Source organism: Crinia signifera, chromosome 6 (assembly GCF_055691185.1).
Source record: "Crinia signifera chromosome 6, ASM5569118v1, whole genome shotgun sequence".
In the NCBI taxonomy this organism is placed as follows: Eukaryota; Metazoa; Chordata; class Amphibia; order Anura; family Myobatrachidae; genus Crinia; species Crinia signifera.
Genome location: NC_139222.1, coordinates 5,610,105 through 5,629,588, shown reverse-complemented (window position 1 = coordinate 5,629,588; position 19,484 = coordinate 5,610,105). Strand labels below are relative to the sequence as shown.

The 19,484-nt window shown below is 49.3% G+C and overlaps 2 protein-coding genes across 5 annotated transcripts in view; one reads left to right on the top strand and one right to left on the bottom strand.

Annotated features, from left to right (window-relative positions):
* Nucleotides 1-19,484, bottom strand: part of LOC146009858 (uncharacterized) — a 360,424-nt gene that overhangs the window by 226,156 nt on the left and 114,784 nt on the right. The window lies entirely within an intron of this gene.
* LOC146009862 (uncharacterized) overlaps nucleotides 1-19,484 on the top strand; it is a 151,902-nt gene that overhangs the window by 116,942 nt on the left and 15,476 nt on the right. Inside the window, exons 1-2 of one of the 3 annotated variants that reach the window (XM_083150421.1) lie at nucleotides 9,649-9,770; nucleotides 14,379-14,507. The exons of the other annotated variants lie outside the window; for them this stretch is intronic. Coding sequence (XP_083006547.1) covers nucleotides 9,711-9,770; nucleotides 14,379-14,507 — 189 coding nt within the window. The 5' untranslated portion in view covers nucleotides 9,649-9,710. Of the gene's footprint in view, nucleotides 1-9,648; nucleotides 9,771-14,378; nucleotides 14,508-19,484 lie in introns of those variants that run through there. 3 annotated transcript variants of the gene reach the window in all.

The window sequence follows — 19,484 nt, the reverse complement described above, 5'->3', positions numbered from 1 at the left end:
TCTCTCCTGTATACATCTTCTCCCTCTCCTGTATACATCTTCTCTCTCCCCTGTACACATCTTCTCTCTCCCTCTCCTGTATACATCTTCTCCCTCTCCTGTATACATCTTCTCTCTCCCCTGTACACATCTTCTCTCTCCCTCTCCTGTATACATCTTCTCCCTCTCCTGTATACATCTTCTCTCTCCCCTGTACACATCTTCTCTCTCCCTCTCCTGTATACATCTTCTCTCTCCCCTGTATACATCTTCTCTCTCCCCTGTATACATCTTCTCTCTCCCTCTCTTGTATACATCTTCTCTCTCCCTCTCCTGTATACATCTTCTCTCTTCCTCTCATGTATACATTTTCTCTATCCTGTAAACATCCCTCTCCTGTATACATATTCTCTCTCTCTCCCCTGTACACATCTCTCTCCCCTGTATACATCTTCTGTCTCCCTCTCCTGTATACATCTTCTCTCTCCCCTGTATACATCGTCTCTCTCCCCTGTATACATCTTCTGTCTCCCTCTCCTGTATACATCTTCTCTCTCCCCTGTATACATCGTCTCTCTCCCCTGTATACATCTTCTCTCTCCCTCTCTTGTATACTGTACATCTTTTCTCTCCCTCTCTTGTATACATCTTCTCTCTCCCTCTCCTGTATACATCTTCTCTCTTCCTCTCATGTATACATTTTCTCTATCCTGTAAACATCCCTCTCCTGTATACATATTCTCTCTCTCTCCCCTGTACACATCTCTCTCCCCTGTATACATCTTCTGTCTCCCTCTCCTGTATACATCTTCCCTCTCCCCTGTACACATCTTCTCTCTCCCCTGTATACATATTCTCTATCCTCTGTATACATCTCTCTCCCTCTCCTGTATACATCTTCTCTCTCCCCTGTATACATCTTCTCTCTCCCCTGTACACATCTTTTCTCTCCCTCTCTTGTATACATCTTTTCTCTCCCTCTCTTGTATACATCTTCTCTCTTCCTCTCATGTATACATTTTCTCTATCCTGTAAACATCCCTCTCCTGTATACATATTCTCTCTCTCTCCCCTGTACACATCTCTCTCCCACACATCTCTCTCCCCTGTATACATCTTCTGTCTCCCTCTCCTGTATACATCTTCCCTCTCCCCTGTATACATCTCTCTAATGTAACCATCTTCTCCCTCTCCTGTATACATCTTCTCTCTCCCCTGTACACATCTTCTCTCTCCCTCTCCTGTATACATCTTCTCCCTCTCCTGTATACATCTTCTCTCTCCCCTGTACACATCTTCTCTCTCCCTCTCCTGTATACATCTTCTCCCTCTCCTGTATACATCTTCTCTCTCCCCTGTACACATCTTCTCTCTCCCTCTCCTGTATACATCTTCTCCCTCTCCTGTATACATCTTCTCTCTCCCTCTCCTGTATATATCTTCTCCCTCTCCTGTATACATCTTCTCCCTCTCCTGTATACATCTTCTCCCTCTCCTGTATACATCTTCTCTCTCCCCTGTACACATCTTCTCTCTCCCTCTCCTGTATACATCTTCTCCCTCTCCTGTATACATCTTCTCTCTCCCCTGTATACATCTTCTCTCTCCCTCTCCTGTATATATCTTCTCTCTCCCCTGTATACATCTTCTCTCTCCCCTGTATACATCTTCTCTCTCCCTTTCATGTATACATCTTCTCTCTCCCCTGTATACATCTTCTCTCTCCCCTGTATACATCTTCTCTCTCCCTCTCCTGTATACATCTTCTCTCTCCCCTGTATACATCTTCTCTCTCCCCTGTATACATATTCTCTATCCTCTGTATACATCTTCTCTCTCCCTCTCATGTATACATCTTCTCTCTCCCCTGTATACATCTTCTCTCTCCCCTGTATACATCTTCTCTCTCCCTCTCCTGTATACATCTTCTCTCTCCCTCTCTTGTATACATCTTTTCTCTCCCTCTCTTGTATACATCTTCTCTCTTCCTCTCATGTATACATTTTCTCTATCCTGTAAACATCCCTCTCCTGTATACATATTCTCTCTCTCTCCCCTGTACACATCTCTCTCCCCTGTATACATCTTCTGTCTCCCTCTCCTGTATACATCTTCCCTCTCCCCTGTATACATCTCTCTAATGCAGTGGTTCTCAAACTGTGGGTCCTGACCCCAAAGTGGGTCCCGACCTTCTCAGCATGGGGTCGCGACTCAATGTTGCTGACCATCAGGCTGATGACTTTTCTTATCTCAGTCAGTGATTCAAGGAGTCTGAACTATCTGTTGAATTGTCTGTTACTTCAGACTCCTTCCATCATTGTGTACCTCCACAATGCTGCCATGTATGTGTTGTCTGCTGACTACACATGTGATGTGATGACCTTTTGCAGTAACTTTTTGGGGTCCAGTCATTATTTTTATTGTGTTATGGGGTCCCAGAGCAAAATAGTTTGAGGACCCCTGCTCTAATGTAACCATCTTCTCTCTACCCTGTATACATCTCTCTCCCTCTCCTGTATACATCTTCTCTCTCTACCTCTCTGTTAAACATCTTCTCTCTCCCGTGTATACCTCTTCTCTCTCTCTCCTGTATACTGCCTTTATCTCTCTCCCGTGTATACCTCTTCTCTCTCTTCCTCTCCTTTATACATCTTCTCTCCCTCTCTTGTATACTGCCTCTCTCTCGCTCTCCCGTGTATACCTCTTCTCTCTCTCCCCTGTATAACTCTTCTCTCTCTCTCCCTCTCCTGTATACCTCTTCTCTCCCTCTCCTGTTTACTGTCTCTCTCTCCCTCTCCTGTATACCTCTTCTCTCTCTCCCTCTCCTGTATATATCTTCTCTCCCTCTCTTGTATACTGCCTCTCTCTCTCTCTCTCTCTCTCCCCTGTATACCTCTTCTCTCCCTCTCCCCTGTATACCTCTTCTCTCTCTCCCTCTCCTGTATACCTCTTCTCTCTCTCCCTCTCCTGTATATATCTTCTCTCCCTCTCTTGTATACTGCCTCTCTCTCTCTCTCTCTCTCTCTCCCCTGTATACCTCTTCTCTCCCTCTCCCCTGTATACCTCTTCTCTCTCTCTCCCCTGTATACCTCTTCTCTCTCTCTCCCTCTCCTGTATACCTCTTCTCTCTCTCCCTCTCCTGTATACTGCCTCTCTTTCTCTCCCGTGTATACCTCTTCTCTCTCTCCCTCTCCTGTATACTGCCTCTCTTTCTCTCCCGTGTATACCTCTTCTCTCTCTCCCCTGTATACCTCTTCTCTCTCTCTCTCTCCTGTACACATCTTCTCTCTCCTCTGTATACATCTCTCTCCCTCTCCTGTATACATCTCTCCCTCTCCTGTATACTGTGTCTCTCTCTCCCCTGTATACCTCTTCTCTCTCTCTCCCTCTCCTGTATACATCTCTCCCTCTCCTGTATACTGTGTGTCTCTCTCTCCCGTGTGTACCTCTTCTCTCTCTCTCCCTGTATACCTATATATATAACAGAGGAACAGTAGGAGATGCAGTAAAGCATAAGCTAGGTTCTGACTATAAATATTCCATCCTGATCACTGGCTATGGTAACTATGTCATTTGCTATTATACTATTTCTGTTAGCAATTGCCTAATTTAATATGGCCTGTCATACTTCAAAAATCTCTATTTGGCGATTTGCCTAAATCTGTGCCGGTACGCGTGCACTTACACTGCGATCACGTTGTGACTGGACTTCAAGTAGCGATGGGGTTGCAACCGATTGTTTGGGATGCAGGGCGAACCGGACATTTTGTGGGATCAGCATGTATCTGGATTACTTGGGGGGTACTGGGATGCTTGCGTGTTGTCACCAGGGAAACATGGCCGGCCTGGTTCTGGCTTTGAAGTGAGGCAGCAGCTGGTGATGTTTGAGTGCTTCACTGTGCTTTAGCGATGTGCCCATCAAATTTTGCCAGGGGTGAGAACATGTGCGGTTAGCGCTGACTGAGTTGCCCGTGGCCCATAGGCTGTAGTGGGCTACCTCCATCTCAAAATGGCGCTAGGTCAAGGACCCGATATCAGGAATGCTTCACATTGCGGATATTGGTCCATCGGATGCCCTATAGGAACTGATGGGGGATGCGGCTGTGAGCGGAGGAGGAGGGATCGGAAACTCCTGCTGCGGACCCTGATACATACATTCCGGAGGTTCTTAATATTTGCGCCTAACTCCTGAATACGGTGCCTTCGGGGAATTGGTCGCAAATTATAAATGATAAATGGGCCCCATAGTCATACAGTGCATCCGGGAAAGTATTCACAGCGCTTCACTTTTTCCACATTCATTCCAAAATGGAATAAATGATTATTTCCCTCTAAATTTTGCACACAGTGGGGCAGATGTATGACTGGGCGTTATGGGGGAGAAGGGGAATCAGCGCACGTTATGTGCACTATACCGCTTCTCCCCTATGTATGAAGGAGTTGTTGGAGTGATAACTGACAGGGGTGCAATGAGCCAATATCAAATTATCAAATAATAATTGATAGCAGGCCGATATGCAGGGAACAGTCAGCAGTCCACAGAAAGGACAGTGCTGTCCCTACTGCCGGCTCCGGGCTGCGCCGGGGATCTCATGTGAGTAGCGAGATCCCGCACATGTCCAGTCGCCCTGGGAGAAGGAGACAGCGCGTCAGTGTAAACTGATGCGCTGTCTCCAGAAGGGACATCGCCGGAGGGGGGAGTTAGCGCTCCCCCGCTTCGGCGGACAAGATGTTAATACATCTTGTTGATGTCCCTCCCTGCTTCGCCTCGTTATACAGGTGAAGCACTGAGTATAACAGCAGCGCGCTATGCACCGATATAATACCTCTGCCCTGTAATGACAATGTGACAAAAGTTTTTGGGAGATTTTTATTAAATGAAATAAAGAATTAGAAATCACATCTACAAAAGTATTCACAGCCTTTGCCACGAAGCTAAAAACCGAGCTCGGGTGCATCCTGTTTCCACTGACCATCATTGAGATGTTCCTGTAGCTTAATTGGAGTCCACCTATGGTACATTCAGTTGATTGGACAGGATTTGGGAAGTGCACACCTGTCTATATATAAGGTCGCTCACGTGACAGTAATGTCAGAGCACACACCAAGGAACTGTCTGTAGACCTCCGAGACAGGATTGTCTCCAGGCACAAATCTGGGGAAGGGTACAGACAAATATCTGCTGCTTTAAAAGTCCCAATGAGCACAGTGGCCTCCATTAGCCGTAAATGGAAGAAGTTCGGAACCAACAGGATACTTCCTAGAGCTGGCCGGCCATCTAAACGAAGGGGGAGAAGGGCCCTAGTCAGGGAGGTGACCAAGAACATGATGGTCAGACCTTCAGCATTCTTCTGTGGAGAGAGGAGAACCTGCCAGAAGGACATCCATCTCTGCAGCAATCCACCAATTAGGCCTGTATGGTAGAGTGGCCAGACGGAAGCCACTCCTTAGTAAAAAGCACATGGCGGCCCGTCTGGAGTTTGCCGAAATGCACCTGAAGGGCTCAGAATATGAGAAACAATTCTCAGGTCTGAAGATTGATCTTTGGCGTGAATGCCAGGAGTCATGTTCAGAGGAAACCAGGCCAATACCATCCCTACAGTGAGGCATGGTGGTGGCAGATTCGCTGTGGGGATCAGCGTCAGGAACTGAGCAAAGGCTGTGAATACTTATGGGCATGTGATTTCTCCCCCCAAAAAATTCATGTCATTATGGGGTATAAGGCTATAGCATAACAAAAATGTGGTAAAAGCAAAGCGCTGTGAATACTTTCCAGATGCACTGTATAAGTGAGGAAGCATAAATACTATATATATATATATATATATATATATATATATATATATACACACACACACAGAATAAGAGATCAGTACACCACCATTTAATCCATAAAGAATCACAGTTCAAGCAACATTGGAAACAAAAAATATAATGGGTGACTTGACATATTTTGCGCCAGGCTGGATCAAAGTCTCATCAGCATACTGCCCAAGAGCTTTTTTAGGTGGCATGACCTCCTTCCTCAAGAGCACACAAACATACTGCCAACGTGCTGCTTATATACGAGCTGGGAGCCCGCCAAAGCCAGCATAAACAGACTCACCCGTGTGGGAGGTACACCTGTGTGGGAGGTACACCCGTGTGGGAGGTACACCTGTGTGGGAGGTACACCTGTGTGGGAGGTACACCCGTGTGGGAGGTACACCCGTTTGGGAGGTACACCCGTTTGGGAGGTACACCCGTGTGGGAGGTACACCCGTGTGGGAGGCACACCCGTGTGGGAGGCACACCCGTGTGAGAGGCACACCCGTGTGAGAGGCACACCCGTGTGGGACGTACACCCGTGTGGGACGTACACCTGTGTGGGAGGTATACTAGATAGCTCTGCCCATCCAAAATTATCCCAAACTATTGGACCATTTTTAAGCAATATTAGTACATAATTATTCAACCCCCCTCCCCCAGGTAATCATGTCATGTAGTCTCCAACGGGCCGACATTGCCCCACAATAAATCTAGAATACAGTACATCAATGCACAGGAACAGAAAAGATCAATGATCAAGTGTGAAACATAATCTAAACATAGTGTATAAACGACATGGATAGTAATCTACACCATAGTCATATAGTCACCCTGTGCATCGTAGTAAGATATTTCACTAGCCCAGGTAACATGATAATAACTAATGCAAGCAGTCACATTATATAAAGACAATGAGATTAAGCTCCTCATCGGGGCCCTCAGGGGCCAATGTCCTCTCATGGCCTTCTTGTCCGTGGAACGATGTATTGCGATACGCTCTGAGCATTCTTATCGTTTTGCCTGTGTATAGATAGTGACTCGGGCAGACGATGAACTTGCTCCCACGTGTCATCCTTTGTTGTGACTTGAAACCCGTTTCCGGATGTACAGTATTCGCCTGTCAAAAGATGTCGGCAATTAACGCATCCGCTGCATTTCTTCTCATTAACCACATGGATTTGGTGGTAGTTGGACTACATATATACAGTATATAGCCAGATGGACCGATACTTACAGGGTTAACTGAATGTCCTTGCTCCGGTGCTTCCAGAGATATATACAGAGCTGAAGTACGTGGCACTCAGAGACGTTTCGGGGTCTGCGCCCCTTTCTCACGCCTCCTCCTCATCCCACCATGTCTGTGCCACCGCCCCGCGGTCCGTTTCCAGAGCACACATACCTCCCCCCTCGGTGTGAGGTCACCGGAAACTATTTGCTGTATGTTTCTGTCTTATTGCTAATTCCTATATTGCGCTATTATGGGCCTACGTTTGTTCATTTCTATAATTTGTTCAATAAAAACAGATTGTTCACAAGTATTCATTACCTAGGGAAGGGGCAGCCGCCGACCCCATAGCACAGCCTGTATTTTGTCTGTAATACTGTCCATCATAAAAAGATACAATTGTGCTGAAGTGATGACAAAAATAACCCCACATCCGGACCTTTATAATGCTGATTATTCACTGTACATTAATCAACCGCTCTTATGCCTGAGGAACTTGTTTCCTAGCACGGCGCCAGTGATTTTAATTGTATCCATCGTGTCCTAAAAAATCGCGTCATCGCATCGCATGCAACCAAATCGCATGTGATGCGATCGACGCGATTTTAACATTGGAACCAATGTAAAATGGTCCCTGAGACCCGATTTTACATTGGGCCCAATGTTAAATGCCCCCCAGACCCCAATTTTCATTGTATACCCACCCTGATGGGTCAAATGCCCCCCATTGTTAACACCACCCCACGCTGAACGCCAACCCGAAGCGTGGCGAGCGGCGGCGGTACTCGTCCTCCGACCTTTTCACACCCCCACTATCCACGTCGGCGTGGAGATGATTTTATATAGTGTGGCGAGCCACGGAGCCCGAAGCATAGCGAGCCCTGCGAGGGGACGCGCATTACTTCACAGGTATTACGCATCCCCTCGCCACGCTTCGGGCTCGGTGGCTCGCTGCGCTCGCCACACTATATAAAATCAATTCCACGCCGACGTGGATAGTGGGGGTATGAAAAGGTCGAAGGACGCGCACCGCTGCGCTCGCCACGCTTTGGGTTGGCGTTCATCATGGGGTGGCGTTAACAATGGGGGGGCATTTGACAAATTACCCATCAGGGTGGGTATACAATAAAAAATCGGGTACTTTGCCCCCCCCCCCCCCATTGTTCCCTATGTAAAATCTGGTCCATCGCATTGGTCGCATTGTATGCCATTATAATGGCATACAATGGACCCGATTTTACATAGGAATTTAACAGAGTACAATGCATTCAATGTTAAATCGCGTCTGTCGCATCGCATGCCATTTTTAATGGCATGCGATGGACCCGATTTTCTAATTGTCTAATTGAAAAGGCTAAAAAAAGCCAAAAATCGCGTCGGTCGGGTCCATCGCATACCTTAACTTAAGGTATGCGATGGCCCACGATGGGCGCCATGCTAGGAAACAAGTACCATGCCTGCTGCATGGGGTATGTACTCTCTACATCTGTGGTTACTAACATAGCACGGGGCACTACCTGTGTATAATGCAGAGGGCACTACCTGTGTATAATACAGAGGGCACTACCTGTGTATAATGCAGAGGGCACTACCTGCGTATAATACAGAGGGCACTACCGGTGTACAATACAGAGGGCACTACCTGTGTACAATACAGAGGGCACTACCTGTGTACAATACAGAGGGCACTACCTGTGTACAATACAGAGGGCACTACCTGTGTATAATGCAGAGGGCACTACCTGTGTATAATACAGAGGGCACTACCTGTGTATAATACAGAGGCCACTACCTGTGTACAATACAGAGGGCACTACCTGTGTACAATACAGAGGGCACTACCTGTGTACAATACAGAGGGCACTACCTGTGTATAATGCAGAGGGCACTACCTGTGTATAATGCAGAGGGCACTACCTGTGTATAATACAGAGGGCACTACCTGTGTATAATACAGAGGGCGCCGGGCACTACCTGTGTATAATACAGAGGGCACTACCTGTGTATAATACAGAGGGCACTACCGGTGTATAATACAGAGGGCGCCGGGCACTACCTGTGTATAATACAGAGGGCACTACCGGTGCATAATACAGAGGGCGCAGGGCACTACCTGTGTATAATACAATAATATATAAGATATAATGTAACACAATATATAATATAATAATATCTGTATATTACACAGGGAGATAACACCACACAGACTACAGCACCATGATAATATCATTGTCCCCATAGAACAGTGGTCAGGGAACTCGGTCCTCATTACCCCAGGCAGTGCATGTTTGGCTGGTAACCCAGCAGGTGCACAGGTGTACTAATTACTCTCAGACACATTTATAAGGTCCGCAGGTGAAGTTAATTATTGCACTTGCGATTCTGTTAGGAGACCTGCAAAACATGCACTGTGTGGGGTAATGAGGAAGAGTTCCCTGACCGCTGCCATAGAAGCTGCAGCAGTCACCTCCCTCCCTCTGTATTCCCCACTCCCCCTCCCTACCACACTCCCTCCACTGATTGGCTCTCACAGTCATGTGACTCTGACAAATCAGCACTAGGCAAACAATAGCTTAGTAGCCATATTGGAGAAGCCAACATACATCCCCCTACACTGAGGTACCAGCCTTACACAAAATGGCTGCAGAGGGGACGAAACAGGTGTCATCTACCAGTGATGCTCTAGTATTCACCATGCATGGACTACATTTCCCAGAATGCAATGTTTATGCTCAGTCTCTCTTCCTGTTATCATACGGTGAGTATGACTGTGTCCTGTGCACTGTTATGTTATATTATATATATATATATATATACAGTGGTCGAAGTGGAAATTTTGAAGTGGGGGTATGGAAATTTTGAAGTGGGGGTATAGAAAAGTAAAGAGTGAATATAGTGCGCACTTTCGGACACCCCCCTGTCCATCAACGTCCCCTGCCAGACTGCCCCGTTGTACAGGGGTATTACAAAAGCACAATATGTGCTGCTGAGTGATCAGAGAGCATCCTGAGGGGGAAAAAAAACTTTTTTTTTTATCTTCAGATAAAAGTGGGGGTATGCCATACCCCCGTATACCGCCCCACTTCGACCACTGTATATATATATATATATATATATATATATATATATATATATATATATATATGTGTGTGTCATACCCCACAGTTGCCATTTGGAGAGGTCTCCCCAGCATGCCTTGCCACAGATATCGAGTAGCTAATAGAAAATCTGTTGCAGGGCATGCTGGGATGTGTAGTTCCACAACACCTAGCTGGCCATGAGTTTGACATCACTAGTGTCATACAAGGGGTATGGATCTGGTCAACCTAAAGATGGTCGGCAGTCACTAGGTCGACATACTGCAAGGTTGACATGAGTCTAGGTCGACAGGTTATTAGGTTGACCCAAGCATTAGGTCGACATGGTCTAGATCGACAGTCAAAAGCTTGACATGGGGTTTTTCACTGTCCCATGTCAACCTTGCATTATGTCGACCTAATGACTGTCGACCATCTCATACCTCCCAACTTTTGAAGTTGGGAGGTCAGGACGTTCCCGAAAAGGGGGCGCGGCCTCGAGAAAAGGGGGCGTGGCCTCACGGGGTGACGCGAACTCCGGCCACGCCCCCGTTTTCGACGCTCGTCAGCGCTGAATAGACGCTGTGCGCATGCGCACAGCGTCTATTCTCTGCAAGCTGGGGGGGCTCCCAACTGTCCCCCCCCCCCGCCTCAGGACAATGGCGGCCCCGGGTGGGAAGCGGGAACGTCCCCGAATATCGGGACGTTCCCGCGGTAAGCGTGACAGTTGGGAGGTATGCATCTTTAGGTCGACCAACCGACCGTATCCCCATACAAGATTCTGCCCCACACTGCAGGTAGAGGTAAATATAGTCATATACTGTGTCCTAACCCCTCCTCATACAGTGTGACCATTTCTACATGTTGTCTATGGTAACATTCCCCATGCATTTTACTGTCATTATTATGGCTTATACATTACATGGGGTCCGGCATTTCCAATGCATTTACTATGTATCCGGCTTCTACCCTCACCCAGTTGTAGGAATGGCTCCAGCCTGAGGGGTATATTCAATTGAAGTTGGATCCATTCCGACATACAATTATTATTATTATTATTATAATAATTTTATTTATAAGGCGCCACAAGTGTTTCGCAGCGCCGTACAAAGGAACAATACAGGGAGACAAAACTTGGCATAACATTGAATAAATAACAAAAATACAGTACAAATAAAGAGCGCCACAGATCAATACACATTACAGCTTAAATGTAAGTAGTGAGGACTCAATCAACATACAACTAGAGGCTTGAGGCCAATGATGGAGAGGAGTATGAAGATGGTCACTGAGTGTTGGAGTATAGGAGAGCTGTGAGTGACATGTGAAGAGAAGAGGGCTTTGACAACAGGAGGGAAGAGGGCCCTGCTCAGAGGAGCTTACAATCTAGTAGGAAGGGGAGACAGACAGATGACATGTGAAGAGAAGTGGGCTTTGACAACAGGAGGGAAGAGGGCCCTACTCGGAGGAGCTTACAATCTAGTAGGAAGGGGGGACAGACAGATTACAAGAGGTGCAAGCGAGGGGGTGGTGGTTAGATAGCAGGATGTAAACAGGCAAGGGGTCGGAGAACCAGCTGGTTTATGCAGTGGAAGGGTACGCTTTGATGAATAGGTGAGTTTTCAGTGCCCGTTTGAAGCTTTGCAAGGTCGGGGAGAGTCTAATGGAGCGAGGGAGTGCGTTCCACTGAAGGGGTGCAGCACGGGCAAAGTCCTGTACTCTAGCATGGGAAGCAGTGATCAAGGTGGAGGAGAGACGACAGTCGTCAGCTGACCGTAGAGGGCGGGAGGGTGTATGAATGGAGATGAGGTTAGAGATATGTGGAGCAATGGAATTGGAGATGGCCCTGTATGTGAGTGTGAGGTGTTTGAAGAGGATTCTGTAGGGGAATGGAAGCCAGTGCAGATTTTGTTGAAGGGGAGTGGCAGAATTAGAGCGGCGGGAGAGGAAGATAGGCCTGGCTGCAGCATTGAGGACAGATTGGAGAGGAGCTAGTTGGGATTGAGCGAGGCCGGTGAGAAGAGCATTACAGTAGTCAAGCCGTGAGATGACCAATGAGTGGATGATCAGCTTAGTTGCACTCTGTGAGAGAAAGGGCCTGATGCGAGCAATGTTGCGTAACTGGAACCGGCAAGAATGGGCCAGGGCTTGGATGTGGGGTGCAAAGGAGAGGGAGGAGTCAAGAGTGACACCCAGGCAGCGGAGTTGGGGAACAGGGGAGATGATGGTGTTGTTAACAGTGATAGAGATATTAGTAGGGGGCATAGCTCTGGGTGGGGGAAAGATAATAAGTTCGGTTTTGTCCATATTCAGCTTCAGAAATCGCTCAGACATCCAGGTAGAGATGGCAGCGAGGCAGTTGGAAACTTGAGAGAAAACAGTGGGGGACAGATCAGGAGAGGAGAGGTAGATTTGGGTGTCATCCTCATAGAGGTGATATTGGAAGCCAAAGGAGTTAATGAGTGCACCCAGAGAGGAGGTGTACAGAGAGAACAGAATGGGGCCAAGGACGGAACCCTGAGGGACCCCGACAGGAAGGATAGAAGGTGGTGAGGTAGAGCCAGAGGCAGAGACTGAGAAGGAACGGTTGAAGAGGTAAGAGGAAAACCAGTTGAAGACTGTGCCAGAGAGGCCAATGTTTTGGAGTGTGTGGAGGAGGAGAGGGTGATCCACAGTGTCAAAGGCAGCAGATAGGTCCAAAAGGATAAGCAGGGAGAAGTGACCCTTGGATTTGGCTGACAGCAGGTCATTGGTGACTTTCACTAGGGCAGTCTCAGTGGAATGAAGTGGGCGAAAGCCAGATTGAAGGGGATCTAGGATGGAGTGGTCAGACAGGTAGCTGGTGAGACGCCTGTAAACCAGCCGTTCTAGTATTTTAGAGGCAAATGGGAGAAGAGAGATAGGGCGGTAGCTTGTGGGAGATAAAGGTTTTTTAAGAATAGGCGAGACCAGAGCGTGTTTGAAGGGTGAGGGAAAGATGCCAGTAGAAAGAGATAGGTTAAAGAGGTGAGCAAGGTGGGAGCAGCCAGTGGGGGAGAGGGAACTGAGGAGACGGGAGAGGAGAGGGTCCAAGGGACAGGTAGAGGGGGGAGAGGATGAGATAAGGGAGCGGACTTCCTCAGCTGTAGTAGGGCAGAAGGATGACAGAGTGGGGTAGTTGGGAGGGGAGGATGATTGGGGTGGGTGGGCAGCAGAGGGGGTATGGGAGGAGATATCATGCCGGATTATCTCAATTTTAGAGAGGAAGAAGGAGGCAAAGTCAGTGGCAGTGAGGGATGAAGGGAGGAGGGGTGGTGCAGGGCGAAGTAGAGTGTTGAAAGTATCAAAGAGACGTCGGGGATTGGAGGAATGGGAAGAGATGAGAGATTTGAAGAAAGATTGTTTGGTATAGGAGAGAGCAGCGCTGTAGGAGGAGAGAATGAACTTGAAATGGAGGAAGTCTTCCAGAGAGTGAGATTTCCTCCAGAGGCGTTCAGCAGAGCGTGCACATTTTTGCAAGAATCGTGTTATTTTGTTGTGCCAGGGTTGGGGTTTAGAGCGTCGAAGGGGAACAGTGTGGAGGGGTCCGACATACCTATACCGACTGTCGGATCTGGTTGCTGCTGCTGCTCACCCAGTCAGCGACAGGAGGACAGCAGCGGGCAGGAGGCTGGCGGATAGGAGGATGGCCTGGCACCGGGACTGGGTGAGCAACGGGCAAACGGTAGATAGGAGGGCGGCACCAGGGGAGCTGCTGCTCATCCAGCACCGTCCTCCCCGCTTCATCTCCTCAATCCAACTTTTATTAAAAATTGAGATTGTCAGAAAAGGACCAAAACCTGCGAAATTTGGCCCCATTTCCAGCAAAAGCACGAAGACTGGTGAATATTCCGCAAATCCACGCGGTTTCCAACAGGTCGGAGCATTACAACCTGTCGGGAGAAAAATGAATAGGTCGAATCATGGATTAGACTGACGTTTTCCGACTGTAGTTGAAGACTGCTCTAAGTGGAGGAAGCTGCAGGGTGACTGCTGGGGACGGAGTTGCGGGCAGGAAGAAGAGACAGTGGCGGTGGTAGAGGGTGTACGGCTGGTGTGGGGGCGGGGACTGGAGGCAGTGCATGACAAAAAGGATGAAAGGTTAATTTATAGAGTAACCAAGTAAAACTGATCATCTTAAGGGGCCAACACACGGGGAGATACTGAAGAGTTCAGCTGAGAACTTCATCTGTATATGAAGGGAGAAATAGGGAGCGGCATTTTCGCACGGGCCACCTAGAAGTTTTTATGTCTATTTCCTTACATTTTAGACATATCTCAGGAGGAGCCCTTCCACCCTTATTATAGAAGAGGGGTCCGGGTCTCTGGACGACCTGTCTGCAGAGACAGGGAGGCCTCTGCTGCGATCCCCACTGCTGGGTGCACCTGAGGTCTGGAAGGTAAGCAGCCGTTCTTGCCGTTGCCTTTGTATGCCCCAACTCTTAGTCCCCTGCCGCAGCTTTGTAAGCAGGGATGCGGTGCGGGCAGCTGGTTATTGAGTAAGTTATGCTAAAGATTGAGGAATCGGTACTTGTTTCCTAGCACGGCGCCACCGATTATAATTGCAAGCCATCGGGTTGGAAAAATCGGGTCGATCGCATCCCATGCGTCCAAATCGCATGCGATGCGACGCGACTGACCCGATTTTTACATTGGAACCATAGTCCCTGAAACCCGATTTTTACATTGGACCCAATATTAAATGGCCCACATACCCCATTTTTAATTGTATACCCACCCTAATAGTTAATTATATGTCAACAGCCCCCCCATTGTTAACGCCACCCCACGATGAACGCCAACCCGAAGCGTGGCGAGCGGCGGCGGTACGCGTCCTCCGACCTTTTCATACCCCCACTATCCACGTCGGCGTGGAGTTGATTTTATATAGTGTGGTGAGCGCAGCGAGCCACCGAGCCCGAAGCGTGGCGAGTGCAGCGCATTACTTCACAGGTATTACGCCTCCGCTCGCCACGCTATATAAAGTCAACTCCACGCCGACATGGATAGTGGGGCTATGAAAATGTCGTAGGACCAATTCAAATTATTTATGATCAATTATTACTGGACAAAAACAGTGCTGGTGGCTGCCAATCATAAAATGTGTACAATCAGAACCAAATCCTGCCCTTTACCACATAACTGACCCTAAGAAGCACATATAAACACAATCTACTTCATTTTATATTTATTTTTTGGGGCCTAGGGGTGCCTTGGAAACATTCTGATACTCTAGGGTGCCGTGATTAGAAAATTATTGGGAACCCCTGTGTTAGGCACTGCGTGGGGACATGCAAAATTCCAGCAGCAATGACATCATTGATCTGTATTATACTTTATATTATATCCAATATATTATTATATCAAATAATCATTAGAAGATCCTGGAACTAACCAACAAGATCATTCAGCTGCTGACCGGAGAGGTGACTGCTGGGAATGGGACATTATACAGTAACACCGGGGATGTGACAGGAGAGGTGACTGCTGGGAGTGGGACGTTATACAGTAACACCGGGGGATGTGACCGGAGAGGTGACTGCTGGGAATGGGACGTTATACAGTAACATCGGGGGATGTGACCGGAGAGGTAACTGCTGGGAATGGGACGTTATACAGTAACACCAGGGAGGTGACCGGAGAGGTGGCTGCTGGGAATGGGACGTTATACAGTAACACCGGGGATGTGACCGGAGAGGTGACTGCTGGGAATGGGACGTTATACAGTAACACCGGGGGATGTGACCGGAGAGGTGACTGCTGGGAATGGGACGTTATACAGTAACACCGGGGGATGTGACCGGAGAGGTGACTGCTGGGAATGGGACGTTATACAGTAACACCGGGGGATGTGACCGGAGAGGTGACTGCTGGGAATGGGACGTTATACAGTAACACCGGGGGGATGTGACCGGAGAGGTGACTGCTTGGAATGGGACGTTATACAGTAACACCGGGGGATGTGACCGGAGAGGTGACTGCTGGGAATGGGACGTTATACAGTAACACCGGGGATGTGACAGGAGAGGTGACTGCTGGGAGTGGGACGTTATACAGTAACACCGGGGGATGTGACCGGAGAGGTGACTGCTGGGAATGGGACGTTATACAGTAACACCGGGGGATGTGACCAGAGAGGTGACTGCTGGGAATGGGACGTTATACAGTAACACCAGGGAGGTGACCGGAGAGGTGGCTGCTGGGAATGGGACATTATACAGTAACACCGGGAGATGTGACCAGAGAGGTGACTGCTGGGAATGGGACGTTATACAGTAACACCGGGGGATGTGACCGGAGAGGTGACTGCTGGGAATGGGACGTTATACAGTAACACCGGGGGATATGACCGGAGAGGTGACTGCTGGGAATGGGACGTTATACAGTAACACCGGGGGATGTGACAGGAGAGGTGACTGCTGGGAATGGGACGTTATACAGTAACACCGGGGATGTGACCGGAGAGGTGACTGCTGGGAATGGGACGTTATACAGTAACACCGGGGGATGTGACCGGAGAGGTGACTGCTGGGAATGGGACGTTATACAGTAACACCGGGGGATGTGACCGGAGGGGTGACTGCTGGGAATGGGATGTTATACAGTAACACCTGGGGAGGTGACTGCGGGGAATGGGACATTATACAGTAACACTGGGGGATGTGACCGGAGAGGTGACTGCTGGGAATGGGACGTCATACAGTAACACGGGGGGATGTGACCGGAGAGGTGACTGGTGGGAATGGGACGTTATACAGTAACACCGGGGGATGTGACCGGAGAGGTGACTGCTGGGAATGGGACGTTATACAGTAACACTGGGGATGTGACAGGAGAGGTGACTGCTGGTTATGGGATGTTATACAGTAACACCGGGGGATGTGACCGGAGAGGTGACTGCTTGGAATGGGACGTTATACAGTAACACCGGGGGATGTGACCGGAGAGGTGACTGCTGGGAATGGGACGTTATACAGTAACACCGGGGATGTGACAGGAGAGGTGACTGCTGGGAGTGGGACGTTATACAGTAACACCGGGGGATGTGACCGGAGAGGTGACTGCTGGGAATGGGACGTTATACAGTAACACCGGGGATGTGACAGGAGAGGTGACTGCTGGGAGTGGGACGTTATACAGTAACACCGGGGGATGTGACCGGAGAGGTGACTGCTGGGAATGGGACGTTATACAGTAACATCGGGGGATGTGACCGGAGAGGTAACTGCTGGGAATGGGACGTTATACAGTAACACCAGGGAGGTGACCGGAGAGGTGGCTGCTGGGAATGGGACGTTATACAGTAACACCGGGGATGTGACCGGAGAGGTGACTGCTGGGAATGGGACGTTATACAGTAACACCGGGGATGTGACAGGAGAGGTGACTGCTGGGAATGGGACGTTATACAGTAACACCGGGGGGATGTGACCGGAGAGGTGACTGCTGGGAATGGGACGTTATACAGTAACACCGGGGATGTGACAGGAGAGGTGACTGCTGGGAATGGGACGTTATACAGTAACACCGGGGGGATGTGACCGGAGAGGTGACTGCTTGGAATGGGACGTTATACAGTAACACCGGGGGATGTGACCGGAGAGGTGACTGCTGGGAATGGGACGTTATACAGTAACACCGGGGATGTGACAGGAGAGGTGACTGCTGGGAGTGGGACGTTATACAGTAACACCGGGGGATGTGACCGGAGAGGTGACTGCTGGGAATGGGACGTTATACAGTAACACCGGGGGATGTGACCAGAGAGGTGACTGCTGGGAATGGGACGTTATACAGTAACACCAGGGAGGTGACCGGAGAGGTGGCTGCTGGGAATGGGACATTATACAGTAACACCGGGAGATGTGACCAGAGAGGTGACTGCTGGGAATGGGACGTTATACAGTAACACCGGGGGATGTGACCGGAGAGGTGACTGCTGGGAATGGGACGTTATACAGTAACAGCGGGGGATATGACCGGAGAGGTGACTGCTGGGAATGGGACGTTATACAGTAACACCGGGGGATGTGACAGGAGAGGTGACTGCTGGGAATGGGACGTTATACAGTAACACCGGGGATGTGACCGGAGAGGTGACTGCTGGGAATGGGACGTTATACAGTAACACCGGGGGATGTGACCGGAGAGGTGACTGCTGGGAATGGGACGTTATACAGTAACACCGGGGGATGTGACCGGAGGGGTGACTGCTGGGAATGGGATGTTATACAGTAACACCTGGGGAGGTGACTGCGGGGAATGGGACATTATACAGTAACACTGGGGGATGTGACCGGAGAGGTGACTGCTGGGAATGGGACGTCATACAGTAACACGGGGGGATGTGACCGGAGAGGTGACTGGTGGGAATGGGACGTTATACAGTAACACCGGGGGATGTGACCGGAGAGGTGACTGCTGGGAATGGGACGTTATACAGTAACACTGGGGATGTGACAGGAGAGGTGACTGCTGGGAATGGGATGTTATACAGTAACACCGGGGGATGTGACCGGAGAGGTGACTGCTGGGAATGGGACGTTATACAGTAACACCGGGGGATGTGACCAGAGAGGTGACTGCTGGGAATGGGACGTTATACAGTAACACCAGGGAGGTGACCGGAGAGGTGGCTGCTGGGAATGGGACATTATACAGTAACACCGGGAGATGTGACCAGAGAGGTGACTGCTGGGAATGGGACGTTATACAGTAACACCGGGGGATGTGACCGGAGAGGTTACTGCTGGGAATGGGACGTTATACAGTAACACCGGGGGATGTGACCGGAGAGGTGACTGCTGGGAATGGGACGTTATACAGTAACACCGGGGGATGTGACCGGAGAGGTGACTGCTGGGAATGGGACGTTATACAGTAACACCGGGTGATGTGACAGGAGAGGTGACTGCTGGGAATGGGACGTTATACAGTAACACCGGGGATGTGACCGGAGAGGTGACTGCTGGGAATGGGACGTTATACAGTAACACCGGGGGATGTGACCGGAGAGGTGACTGCTGGGAATGGGACGTTATACAGTAACACCGGGGGATGTGACCGGAGGGGTGACTGCTGGGAATGGGATGTTATACAGTAACACCTGGGGAGGTGACTGCTGGGAATGGGACATTATACAGTAACACTGGGGGATGTGACGGAGAGGTGACTGCTGGGAATGGGACGTCATACAGTAACACGGGGGGATGTGACCGGAGAGGTGACTGGTGGGAATGGGACGTTATACAGTAACACCGGGGGATGTGACCGGAGAGGTGACTGCTGGGAATGGGACATTATACAGTAACACTGGGGATGTGACAGGAGAGGTGACTGCTGTGAATGGGACGTTATACAGTAACACCAGGGGATGT